The 13,535-nt window shown below is 36.9% G+C and overlaps 1 protein-coding gene across 1 annotated transcript in view; it reads left to right on the top strand.

Annotated features, from left to right (window-relative positions):
• RYR2 (ryanodine receptor 2) overlaps nt 1-13,535 on the top strand; it is a 663,784-nt gene that overhangs the window by 406,457 nt on the left and 243,792 nt on the right. Inside the window, exons 26-27 of the mRNA XM_058669392.1 lie at nt 3,199-3,358; nt 5,243-5,390. Coding sequence (XP_058525375.1) covers nt 3,199-3,358; nt 5,243-5,390 — 308 coding nt within the window. The remainder of the gene's footprint in view (nt 1-3,198; nt 3,359-5,242; nt 5,391-13,535) is intronic.

Genomic DNA, 13,535 nt, shown 5'->3' on the forward strand with positions numbered 1-13,535 from the left:
AGCCCCCAGCATTGGGTCCGACCCAGCAGGGGCACCCCCCACAGCCGCCACACTGTGAGGAGCGGCACTTGCCCCCAAACCCAAGGCCCGAACCCTGAAAGCAATTCTTAAACCATCTTCACGGGAAATAGGAAACTTGGAAAATAAAAAAATGCTTTTGACATTTCAAGGGTCACAATTTAGTGGGACTTGATTGTAATTTCCTCTTTTTAAAAGATTTACTTAGTTTTATTGGAAAGTCAGATTTACAGAGAGAAGGAAAGACAAAAATCATCCACTGGTTCACCTCCTAAGTGGAAGCAACAGCCAGAACCTAGCTAATCCAAAGCCAGAAGCTTCCTCTAGGTCTCCTAAGTGCGTGCAGGGTCCCAAGGCTTTGGGCCATCCTTGACTGCTCTCCCAGGCCACAAGCAGGGAGCTGGAAGGGAAGTGGAGCAGCATGGATGCAAATTGGCACCCATATGGGATCCAGGAAAGGACTTTAGCCATTAGGCTATTGTGCGGATTGTAATTTCTGACTTGGAAGCTCTTCCTTCACAACGTTCTCTTTGCAAATGCACCTCCTCAGACCAAGGTATTACTGGCAAATCAATCATTAGAGCCCTTTGACTGAAAGGATCTTTGTCTTTGAAATTGCTTCTATTCTACATTAAGGTGGCATTAGCTCTACACAATGATGCATCCATTAATATGAAATCCTTATCTTTTGTGACACCCAGTTGGCATGAAGGCCATGGAAGTGAATGAAGAGTGTTTTATGCTGTTATATGTTGAGTGATTCTGTTATCAGGGAGAGTGAAGAGAAGAGATGGGGAAGTGCTAAAGCCTAGGCTATTTATTCCACGGCTCCTGAGGCTGCTTCCAGCAGAATGTTTTACTTGGAAATTTACCTGCTTTAGATCACCTCCTAGTTCATATAATGTATTGCAACAGCTTTCTTGAAGACAGTATTATCAACTGAGAACATGTAAATGTGGCTCTGACTGCAGTTTAGAGATCTGTCTGTGTAACAGCAAAAGGTTACACTATATAATGATTTGTATGAGTGTGAAAAAAACTCCATGTGAGTTCTCATACAAATTAAAAAGAATATGGTAAACTATTCATTTATGCAAAGTTCTACTTTAAAATGGAACACAGTTTCATGCCTATAAATTTAGCTTGTGAATGTAAATCATGACAGCCATGATTGCCATGTTTACCAGATGTATGTAATCCAATTTTTTAAAAAAGTGTAGATAAATTATTTTTGTAATGACACAAGAGTAACTAGGTCAAAACTAACTTTATTCAACTTAAACTTTATTTCTTGCTATTTCATATACATTAACTCAGACCACACATTTTACTGAGTACCTGACAGGTACTGGAACTAGAACTAGAACTGGTTGTGGGGATCCCAGCAAACAGAGTGGAAGAACTCTAATTCTTAAGGATCTTCTGTTGTAATGGTGTCAGACACAGACCAGAATACCATTAAGAAATATGATTAGAGCTTTTTAAAGGCTATTTTCTTGAACATTCAGAGAACTAATTTGTAAACTGTATTGTTTTATTTTTTAGGAAATACTTATTTTAGAGGCAGGCAGAGAAAGAGGGCTCTTCTGTAGGCTGACTCCCTCTCCAAATGGCTGCAATAGACAGGAGTGGGCCAGACTGAAAATAGCACCCAGGAACTCTGTCCTGGTCTCTCATGTGCGTGGCAGGAACCTAAGTATTGAGGCCTTCATCCACTGTTGTCCCAGATGCGTCAGCAGGGAGCTAGATTGGGAGTGGAGCTAGAAATCGAACTGTAGTCTGAAACAGGTTACCAATACTATAAGCAGCAGTTTATCCTGCTACACTATAAACTGGCTTCTTAGCATCTTTTTATGATAAATTTTCTTCCTCTTATTTTTCCTGAAAGATGGATCTTTGAAATGAACATGTGTATTTATTTATATTAGTGAGATAAATTAATGTTTTGATTCTATATCAAAAGACTGCTGTTTGCTGGGAACTGTTTTAAATATAAGAAAAACAGATCAAAACTAATTTCATACCTCACACTGTAATTGACTGCTGGGGTTAGAGCATGGCAGAAGAATAAAATAGACCTTGTGTTGATATTAGTCGCCAGGTAGAATGAGACAGCTGTTTGTGTGTCTGTGTGAAACTGGGCAGTACTATGTACATGCATGTTGAAATTTTAGTAGTTTCAATTATATATTGAAATATAACATTTTCTATTTTATATGGTTTCCAAAAGATCAAAGCACATACCTGTTTTTGTACCTTCTTCCTCTAGCTTAGAGTGTGGAATTGGGCTCTGGTAAGAGTTCTTTGAACTCCAGAGAAATGATGTGTAATCATGTTTTAGATGATTACCTAGCTGAGATTTTTCTCTACTTCCTAGCTTTTATCTTGTTTCGAGACTCCCTAAAAATTTACCAGTAGAAGGGGGTGGTACCATGGCTCTAAATGCTGATCGTGCTCCTTGAAGTGCTAGCATTCCATATGGGTATTGGTTTGTGTCATGGCTGCTCTATATGTGATCTAGCTCTCTGTGAGTGGCTTGGGAAAGCCGTGGAGGATGGCCCAAATCCTCGGGACCCTGCACCCACATGGGAGACCTGGAGGAAGCTGCTGATTTGGATCAGCTGAGCTCTGGCAATTGAAGCCATTTGGGGAGTGAAACAGTAAATGGGGGATCTTCATCTATCCTTCTCTCTGTAAATCTGCCTTTGTAATAAAAAAATAAATCCTTAAAACACAAGAAATAGCAACAGGAAAGTGAATTATAAGTGCATTAAAATCTCCTTATAGAAAAAAGAATAGAGAATATCTGTGGGGGTACACTGATCAAAGAGTATTCTATTAATTTAACCTTTAAAAGTTGAGGATAATACAGAAAGGAATGGTTTAGTGGAAAACCAGTATTTTAAATAAACCTTAACTATTTGGAACATGCCATAATGGGTCTTTCAGAGATACGCTAATTTTTTTTTTTTTTGGTGTAAATGTGGGCACATAAAGGTCAAATGGCTTTTTCACTTAATTTAATAGTTAAAGGGAAAGGATCCCAGGCTTGCTGAGTGGTTCTCCCCCAATGTTACCACTGTGGTTTATGAACAATTGGAATCAAGTGGTGTCTTGAGTAAGGTGTCCTAGGGACTCTTAACATAAATTTGGTTTTATCTGTTTGTCTTTGCATTGTAGTTACCAGCTGACAAGTGGATATAAACCTGCCCCAATGGACTTGAGCTTTATAAAACTTACCCCATCTCAAGAAGCAATGGTGGATAAGCTGGCAGAAAATGCTCACAATGTGTGGGCCCGGGATCGAATCCGGCAAGGCTGGACGTATGGGATCCAACAGGTACATGGGATTCTCAGCACGATTGACTTAAACTGGAATTGACAAAGTGTGCATGAATGTAGATTAAATAATGACCTTTTAAATATAACATTTATATATGTTTTAACCTTGCACATTTTCTCTAAAATACCTATTTAGTACTACATTTAGTAATTAGATGACTTCTGCTCTGGGTCTTACAATGGAAGACACATATCAGATACATACAGTTATGTTACAATAGTCGTTTTTTAAAAAATACATTTATTTATTTCAAATAGTTACAGAGAGTGAGGGAGAGAAAGAGAGAGATAAAGAGAGAGAGAGATTTCCTCCACTGGATCTTTCCCATGATGACCAAAATGGCCAAGGCTGTTAGTCTGAAGCCAGGAGCCACAGTTTCATTCAGGTCTCCCATGTAGGTGGCAATGGCTTGAACACTTATGCCATCTTCTGCTGCTTCTCTCAGACCATTGGCAAAGAGCACCTGGCACCCACGTGGAATATGCTGACACTGCAGGTGAAGGTTGTGTCTGAGCTTAAAGAAGCTCTCACATGAACCATTTCTCCATCCCTTCTTTCAGTTCCCTTCTCTTCTTTCCCCATTGATACAGCACATTCGCTGTGTTATTAGAAAAGGCGTTGTCTTTGATTTTTCATCTGCTTTTCAAAAACTAAAACCGCCAAGAGCAGAAGTTTGCTTGAGTTTCATCTTCTGTGCTATCTGTGGGTGCAGAACCCACAGGAAGCTCCTATAAAACAAGTATATTGTCAGGACATCATCTCTGCAGAGTGGATGCAGGAGAGGCTTCCATTTCCACAGCGGAAACCATGAGGGACGGCAGCTATGTTGAAAGGGAGGGGGCACTGGATAGAGTATTGGGAAGCTGCTTTAGCAGTACGAGTTCTGTTTGCTTCTGCTTGTTTGTTTTGTGGTGACTTTGGAATGGAGCCACCTGAAAAGCAATCCAGTGATTTTTGACTCCAGGAGTCAGTAGATGTTCTGGTATTCAGAATAGTTGTACAGTAGAAGTGCGGGAGTGACGAAGCAATCAGACACAGAACAGTTTTCCTTGCTCCTGTCTGCCAAAGCAGCTGCTGTGACTACCGTAGCTTCTGTTTTGTTGTATGTTTGTTGAGATAGTGTGGTTATGCCTTCATTTTCCCATGGTGTACTTTTATGTTAAGAATTGATTATGCTTCTTGAGGCTTGGACACTCTAGAAGCACTGCAGAAGAGTGTCAATAAATGCATGGGGAGAAGTGGTTTCATAAGTGCTGGTACCCTAATGACGATGCAGTTATGTCCATTCCACAATTTCCTGAAAGTTTCCTACTGTATCTAAAATTAGGGATCATTTTACCCAGATTGAAAGACATTCTGTCCTTTCTCTTTGTCAACAACGTTTTAACACTATTTAAAATCAGAGCCTCTCTTACAATAGATGAGTTATGAATTTTATAACCTCACTGTTTAGGCTTCATTAGTTGAGGAAGTAAATTGAATGTGTGTTCCCAATGCTTATTCAGGGACATGTAATGACTGTCCACTGAGCTTTCTCTGAAGACAAGAAAACAACTTTATTCTGTCTGTTGACCCAAGATCATTGAGAAGTAAGCAGTACGGGCTTACCAGTGAACTATACTAGATAATAAATGTTCTCTCAATTAGCTCATTGCCTTTAGACCATAGGAGATAGAAGACAGAGCTCATTTTAGCTAGTTTTTCTGTTTGGTGAACTTTTATATTGGTAGTGTACTGGTAGCTTCTGCAACTTAAGAAGGAGGAGGACAAATGGAACAGACATCTTCATCCTTGGAAGCTTTCCATGGTGATGTCTTTGGTAGTTGCTGCATTTCCTAAGGCTGCTTGCTTTGGCAACTCCTTGCCTTTGTTCCCCCTTAGGATGTGAAGAACAGAAGAAACCCTCGCCTGGTTCCTTATGCTCTCCTAGATGACCGGACCAAAAAGTCAAACAAGGACAGTCTCCGTGAGGCTGTGCGCACGCTGCTGGGCTACGGCTACAACCTAGAGGCTCCAGATCAAGATCATGGTATTTGGTTTTACTTTGTTCTCCTACAGTTGTAAGTCATCTGATGCTGCTTTGAAGCCAAAGAAATGAGTGAAAAGGGAATGCAAGGCGAAGTCCTCTCATTTAAGTGTCTGAGTTAGACTGGTAGTTTAGAGTATGTGTTGTTGTTTTCCATGGATAGGATGCTTCAGTCTCACAGGTGTTCTACAGTAGAGCAGAAGGGGTTTCCTTCCCCAAAGGGTCTGAAATGAAGAGTTTCCTTCTTGTAGACACTAGTCTCCTTCTCCACTCTGCTGGTCCTTCTACTGAAGAATTGGTTCATCCACTAGTTTAATCAGCTAATGTTTTTCCAAACACCACCTGCATTATACTCATATAAACAATAGGTAATGAGCCAATGTGATATTTTGATCTCAGGAAAACAAATTAGAATAAACACTAAGTAATTGTTTTTAAAAGGTTTTATAAAGAATGCTTTTCTTTTAAATGATGACTTTTAGGAATATTGTTTAAATTGATTGACTCTCATCCTGTGCTCCTGCAGTGTAGTTAGTACGAACATCTGTATTTCCAAATGGATGAAAACAAACTGAGGACTATGTGTTTCATTGTGATTCTTATATCTATTTTTGAGATAAGTTTAAAAGAAACCTATTCTAAAAAAATCTATTCTAAATATCCTCTAATAAGTAGCATTTTCAGTATGGTATTTGTCATATGACAGTTGCAAATATATATTAGATTTAATATTTATGGAGTACCTATATGTGTAACAGATATTTCTAAGACCTTTATTGTTTTGTCCTCATGGTAACTTTATGAGGATGCCTGTGTTTAGGAAACAGATTCAGGGATTTCTATTTTCCTGTGTACTCAGGGGTGCATGCAGGATCCTAACCTCAGACATTCTGACAGATATTAGACTTAATGTTTGTAGTACATTTGAAAGACAGAGAAATAGATACAGAGAGTTCCTGTCCAGCAGGTCACTACCAGGTGCCCACAGCAGCTGGCGCATGGCGAGGTCAAAGCCGAGAGGCACGACACACAGTCCAGTCTCCACTGACCTGAGCCATGACCACCATGTCCCAGGATCTGCATTGGCACAAATTTGGAGTGAAACGCTAGGACTTGAACGCAGATACTATGATATGGAAGTGAGGTCTTATTTCTATGTAAAACTCACTCCCATTTATTTTTTGAGTTAAATATGTAATTATTATCTTGAAGATTCTACTTGTAACTGAATCCTTATATTTACTACAGGTAAAATTAATTAACTCAGTAGAATTTGTGATTGCAATATAGTACCTTGTTTATCTTGAAGTGAGCTTTATAACATCAGGTATGTAATTGTACTCCATTGAAGAAGGAGCTGCTAGGTTTGCGAAATATCACTGGGATTCCTGGTGCAAAGAAGGCGTCTGCACCAGGAATGATGTGGAAAATAAGGAATTTAGTCAAGAAGTAACAACACAAAAAATTTCTACCACAGTCTGGTGTAATAAAAGCCCTCAGAATTAAATGGTTCCTTTTAAAATATGTTTTCCATTTGAGTTATAATTTATATTTGATAAAATGCATGAATCTTACACATTCAGTTTTGATGACATATGGCAATTATATACACATTCACAGACACATACAAAACACCACACATAGCATCTCCAAGTTTCCTTCTGTTTCATGAAGTTTCTTTGCTGCTTCTTATTCTTTGTATAAATGTTATCATTGCAATATGTATTTTTTTATCTGGCTTTCTTTTTGCAACATATTTGCAACATAGTATTTGTGATATACATGTCTTCATGTATATAGCAAAATTTATTGCTCCATGGCATTCCTTTGTGTTATTATTTGACAATTTGTTTATCCATTTTCTTAATTCTCTTTGGTGAACATTTGGATTGTCTTTAGTGTTTCAGTATTAGCAATAAGGCTGCTATGAACATTTATATGCAAGTCTTTATGTAGACATTATTTTCATTTCCTTGGAATAAATCTCTAGGAGCATAACAGCTGGCTGTATTTAATGTTTATGTTTGTCTTTCTGTTGGATGCTGTATTTTCAGTGTACTGACTGTATTAAATGCTACAAACATTCTTCTCCCAGATTGCAAGTTGCTGTTTCATTTTTTTAACGAGGTCTCTCAAAGAGCAAATATTCTTAATTTTCCAGTCTACATGTAATTTTTTACAGTCTGTAAATTTTAAGAAATACAGTCATATGCAGAAATATGAATATATTATGAAGTCTAATTTTTACATTTGCATTTAAGTCTATGATCCAATTTGAGTTAATTTTGTTTCTATGTATGGTTAGCATTACAGCCATTTTTTTTTGGACAGTTGGCTATCCAGCTGTCCCAGCCCCATTTGTTGGAACAATCATCATTTCCAAATTAAAATGCCATAGCATCTTTGTCAATATGAGTGGGCTCACTTTTGAATATCTTTTATTACTCTTCATATCTATCCTTAAGTTGATTTCTTCCCATTTTTAATCATTTCATAATAATCTTGAAATCAGATGTGGTCGGTCTTATTTATATTTTGTTCTGTGAAGGAGCCGTTGCTTTTTCCTTTGTGTCTCCATGTAGACATTCAACATCTTCGTACATCTATACAGTGTGCATCTCTCCTGAGTTAAAGTAGGACTCTCAATGACGCTTATAAATATGCTTTTACATTATAATACTAGGTTTTCTATGTTTTTCTATACTTACCATGTCAGGATACATTTGAATATCAGAAAATTAGGCTGTGCTACACTATTATAATAACATGGAGACAAATGGTGGGATGGAAAGATATTTAAGGAGGAAGGGGGAGGGAATGAATCCCTAAGCCTATAAAACTGTATCAAGGAAAATAATTAACAAATTTTTAAAATACAGTAGATCTTTAAAAACCTTACAGATTAGCTGTCTTATGTATCATCTGATTTATCTTATGTTTTTAAAATTAGTATAAATAAAATTAATTTTCATTAATTTTTTCTAATAATTCTTTGCAAATGTTATGTAATTAATGTTTATATTAATCTTACAGTCTTTAATCTTACTCAGTCTGATTATCCATTCTGATTAGTTTTTATAAATTCCATAGGATTTTCTATGCATAATCATATCACTTTCTCTTCCACAATCGTTATGCCTGTTTCACTTCTCGATTTATTGAATTGATAATGTGTTTAGAGCAATGTGAGTGGACTGGTGAGAGAGATTGTTATCCTGCCTGTCTCTAACCTTCAAAGGTCAAATTTTTATTTTTACTTATTATGCTTTCTGTTTTACTTTCTACACTTCTTGTTTACTTGTTATACTGCTTGTTTTACTTCTTTAACTATCTTAAAAATGAAAAAAAAAGATGGAGAGAGGGAAGAAATATCATTATAGTAATAGAATTGCGCCCACAACTGTATTAAATATCTTAGCAACTAAAAATAAAAAAAAATAAAGAGGCACGATTGCTAACGTTTCACCATCAAGAATGGTGTGAGCTGCAGGGTTTCTGGTAGATGTACTTTATTGCATTCAGCTTGCTTTTTACTCCTGGTTTGATGGGAGTTCACATCATGAATTGGGTTTTGAAGCTTGACAGATATGCTTATTTTATCCTTATGTTTTATTGATATAATGAATTACATCATTTTTTTATTTAAGCTTAGTTTGCAAATAATCATAATGAATTATTTATTCGTATGCATCCCCATATTCTAGCTGATAATATTTTACCTAGGATCTTTGCATCTGTGTTGATAAGCAATTCTGCTATATAATTTTTCCCTTTCAGTAGTTCTATGAAATTTTATTATCAAGATAATTCTTGCCTCATAAGAAAAATTAGAGATTTTTCCCTCCTCTCTTTTCTGGAAGAATTTTTATTGGTTTTACATTATTTTTTTCCTTAAAGTTTTGATAGAATGTATCATCAAGATTCTATGGTCCTGTAGTTTTATCCTTAAAGAAGATGTTATTAATTCAATTTATTTAATAGCTAGAGAACGAGTTGAATTGTCTGTTTTTTCTTGTGTCAGTTTTGGTATATTGTGTTTCATAAGAAATTAATGGATTTTCAGTAAGTAGCTACATTTTTTTGGCTTTAAATCTTTCAGATATTTTCTTAAAGTGTTTTTAATGTCTGTGCGTACTGATACTCCCTTTTCATCCTGTTTTTGATTGCTTGTATTTTTGCTCAATTTATCTTAATGTATTTTCTTAAAAAACAGTTGATTTTGTAAACATTTATAGAACCAACTGATCTTTAATGTACTTTTTTGTTTAAACTTTGAAATGTTTATTTAATTTGCTGATCATGGATCATAATGAGTAAATAATATAATTATGAAATTATATTTCATACTTCCATTTCTTTGGTAAAGCGTAAGACTAATATGGCATTATAACATTTATAGTATTCTTATGTAATTCCTACTGTTATGCAACTACCCTGCTAGGTAAATGAAGGGCATAGTACTTAGAGAGTTCTTTTACTTCCCTTTGGCTTTATCAGTGTTTTTAAAAAGATTTATTTATCTTTGGGCCCAGCACAATAGTGTATGATTAAAGTCCTCTCCTTGCACACACCATATGGACGCCGCTTGTAATCCCAGTACCCCTGCTTTCCATTCAGCTCCCTGCTTGTGACCTGGGAAAGCAGTCGAGGACAGCCCAAAGCCTTGGGACCCTGCACCCATGTGGGAGACCTGGAAGAACTCCTGGCTCCTGGCTTTGGATTGGCTCAGCTCCAGCCATTGAGGCCTCTTGGGGAGTGAACCATCAGACGGAAGATCTTCATCTCTGTCTCTCCTCCTCTCTGTATATCTGACTTTGCAACAAAAATAAATAAATCTTTAAGAAAAAGATTTACTTTTCTTTGTTTGAAAGACACAGAGAGGCAGGTTTGGGCAAAGACAGAGATCTTCCATGCACTGATTCACTCCCCAGATGGTTACATTGATCAGGGCTGGGCCAGACCAAAACCCAAGGCAGGAGCTTCTTTTGGCTTTTCCATGTGGGTTCAGGGACCCAAGGACTTGGCCATCTTCTGCTGATTTGCCAGGTAGATTCCCAGAGAGTTCGATTGGAAGTTGGACAGCCAGACATGAACCAATGCCCTTATGGGATGCTGGCATTGCAGGTGACAACTTTTGCCTGCTATGTCACAATGTAGACCCCAGTTTATGTATCCCTAGAGGATATTAGTAGGTGGTGAATTTTTTTCTATAGAAAAATGTTGTAATGAAATATTGAGAAAAGGAAGCCTTCCTTGGTTTTATATTCAGATGCATTAACCAATTCATAGCTTTTATTCTTTTTTTAAATGACATTACAATTTTAGGTGTCTAGAGTTTTAATGAATATATAGTCATCTCTTCTGTCTTTATTCCCACACAGTCTCATTTCAGACATTTTGTAAATTAGTTATTTTATATTTAGGAATTTTCAAAATATTTTTCCTGGTAATCATAGAAGAAAAAATGGAGTGCTTTGTCAGTCAGTATTGCTCTGTTCTAAAGTTATTGATAAAATAAATGGTAAAATAAGAGAAATGAGGAAAGGAATCACTCAGACTAAGTATTAATGACATCTTTTATGTGAGCTCACGTCCTTAAGGAAGAAGTTAAATAAGATTAATACCCAAGAGTACACTTTATCCTTTAGATAGAAATGTGCAATATGTGCTAGGAAAACACAAATAATGGTTCTAGTTTGAAGATATTATTACTCACTTAGAGGCATAGATTATTTATTCATGTTTGGTACAATCTTTTTTTGGTTTTTTGGTTTTTTTTTAAAGATTTATTCTTTGAATGGAAAGGCAGATATACAGAGGGAAGGAGACACGGAAAGATGTTCCATCTGCTGGTTCACTCCCCAAGTGGCTGCAATGGCCATGATGGATGGAAAATTTCTGTAGCTCCTTCTTCCTCTTTAATTTTGCTTTTCGGGTAAATAAATAAATCTTTAAAATTTTTTATAAAATCCACATTACATTTCATTTTGCTTTCTTATTTGAAATACTCCTCATCTACTTGTTTATAACACATGGATATTGGACATCTATTATGACTAATTCTGGAGAATGGAAGGATGAATAAGCTGATTTTGCTCTTAACTAGATCTTGGTGAATATGGGGAAAAATAGACTAAATTGTCAACAGCACCACATGGTTCAAGTGTTATACCCGTCTCACAGCTCAAACAACTTATTTTCTGATGAGAAGGGAGTAATTGTACAAGTACTACCAGCCTCAAAGTTTTAAAGCAAGAGCTTCATGTGCGGTAACAGCTGACAATAGCAATGTAATTATGGCAACAGTGTGAAGGAACAGGTTGGAGAGGCTGGGTACTTCAACATAGACCAGTTGGGCGGCTTGGGGGAAAAGGTCATTTTGTTTTCGAGCTTGGATGGTAGAAATAGAGATTAAATAATAGATGCAAGACATTTTATTATAGAATGCAAAATTAATCTGTTACCATTAAGATGAGATTGAGAACATTAATCTAAAATGTGCTGTGATATTATTGACATTTTAAAAAAGTTATGTGTATAAAATGCTTTATAAAATTGAGTCTGTATAATTAATCAGGTTTATAATTTATTTCTCATTAGCCTAATGGCTACATATTCCAGATTAAATGTGAAATTATTTCAGTTGTAATATTTGTAGTGTTTCAACAATACTTTAAAAACATTCGTAAGATAGAATTGTAATTTTTAAAGGTTTTATTAATAGGATTAAATTTTAAAGCATTTGATAAATATGTGTAATTGATTCGAGGTAGATGCAAAATTTTAGAGACAAACCAATTTTCCTTTATAGCTTATAACAGGATTTTAATACACATTTATGACATGACTGCCCTCTAGTGGTATAGGGCTTATAGCTGTAGTTTTAAGAATAGTTGGCACTGTAGTTACAGTTTTTGTACTTACCACGTCTGCCGTCCTGTGTTTATTAGAACGATGATTTCTGGGAACACAGTCTTTTAAAATTTTTTTAAATTTATTTTTATTGGAAAGGCAGATCTACAAAAAGAAGGAAAAACGGACATCCACTGGGTTACTCCCCAAGTGGCCACAAGGGGGCCAGAGCTGAGCCAGTCTGCAGTAAGGAGTCAGGAACTTCTTCCAGGTCACCCACATTGGTGCAAGGCCCCAGAACTTTTTTTTTTTGAGGAACAATGTCCTATCAGGTTTCATGATATGTGAAGTCATTGTCTGTTAGGAAGGAACTTGTCCTCAGTGCTGCAAGCTGAAGGCATAGGAAAAAAAACACCCCTTTAAAGTTTATATTTCCTCAAAAAAACAGCTATTAACTGCTGACTATTTCCCTAAAACATGCTTATATCCTTCCCTAAACCAATCGAAGAGACACAAAGAAGAACTACAAGCTACCCTAACATTTCAAGAAAACTCTCAGGAAAAGAAAATGTTTCCGTGGAGCTGTGCTGATCTGTAAGCATGCTAATGTGTAGTTTGGGTCTCTAGTCCCTGGTGAAGTTACTATTTGAGAATATAACATCTTCTCCTCCTTATCCCCTCATTTTTACCTCCTTTGGAAAGAGCAGTTCCTCCAGGCTTCTGATTTTACTGTAAGGATAGCCACTGGACTGCTAAGTGGAGCACCTATTGGGATGCATATTCTGCCTCCCTGAGTGCCGGTTTTACCTGAATTCTAAAAGGGAAGTTCCTTTGATCTTGGAGGGCAAAATAGGGTAAAGACATGTATGAAAGATGGAGAACCATTAGCCAGTGAAGCAGAAAGCGCACATTGCAGGAAATAGGAGAGGACAAAAGGACAGCAGAGGGGTACCTAGAGATTGATGGATGCAAAAAAATAGTAGACACAACCGTGTAGTGTTGCAGTGGCTGATACCCAAAAGGCATTCAGCAAGTGACAATCTGAATTGCACCAGCAGCCGGAATTCCACCATCAACAAGGTGGGAAGGGGCGTTCACTGGGAGCTCAGGAGGTGAACCCAGAGAAAGAATTGCATGTCCTGCTGGTCTGTTTGATTTGACCAGGAGCAGAGATAGTGTGGCAGGTCCCAGAAGGGCCATGTGGGAACAGGGTGGATTTCATATCCCTGTCTGCCCCCTAGAGCTGAATCAGGTACCATTTTGTTTAAGGAGGCAAAGGCTAGGCAAAGGACTGAG

This window comes from Ochotona princeps, chromosome 10 (genome assembly GCF_030435755.1).
Source record: "Ochotona princeps isolate mOchPri1 chromosome 10, mOchPri1.hap1, whole genome shotgun sequence".
NCBI classification, from domain to species: Eukaryota; Metazoa; Chordata; class Mammalia; order Lagomorpha; family Ochotonidae; genus Ochotona; species Ochotona princeps.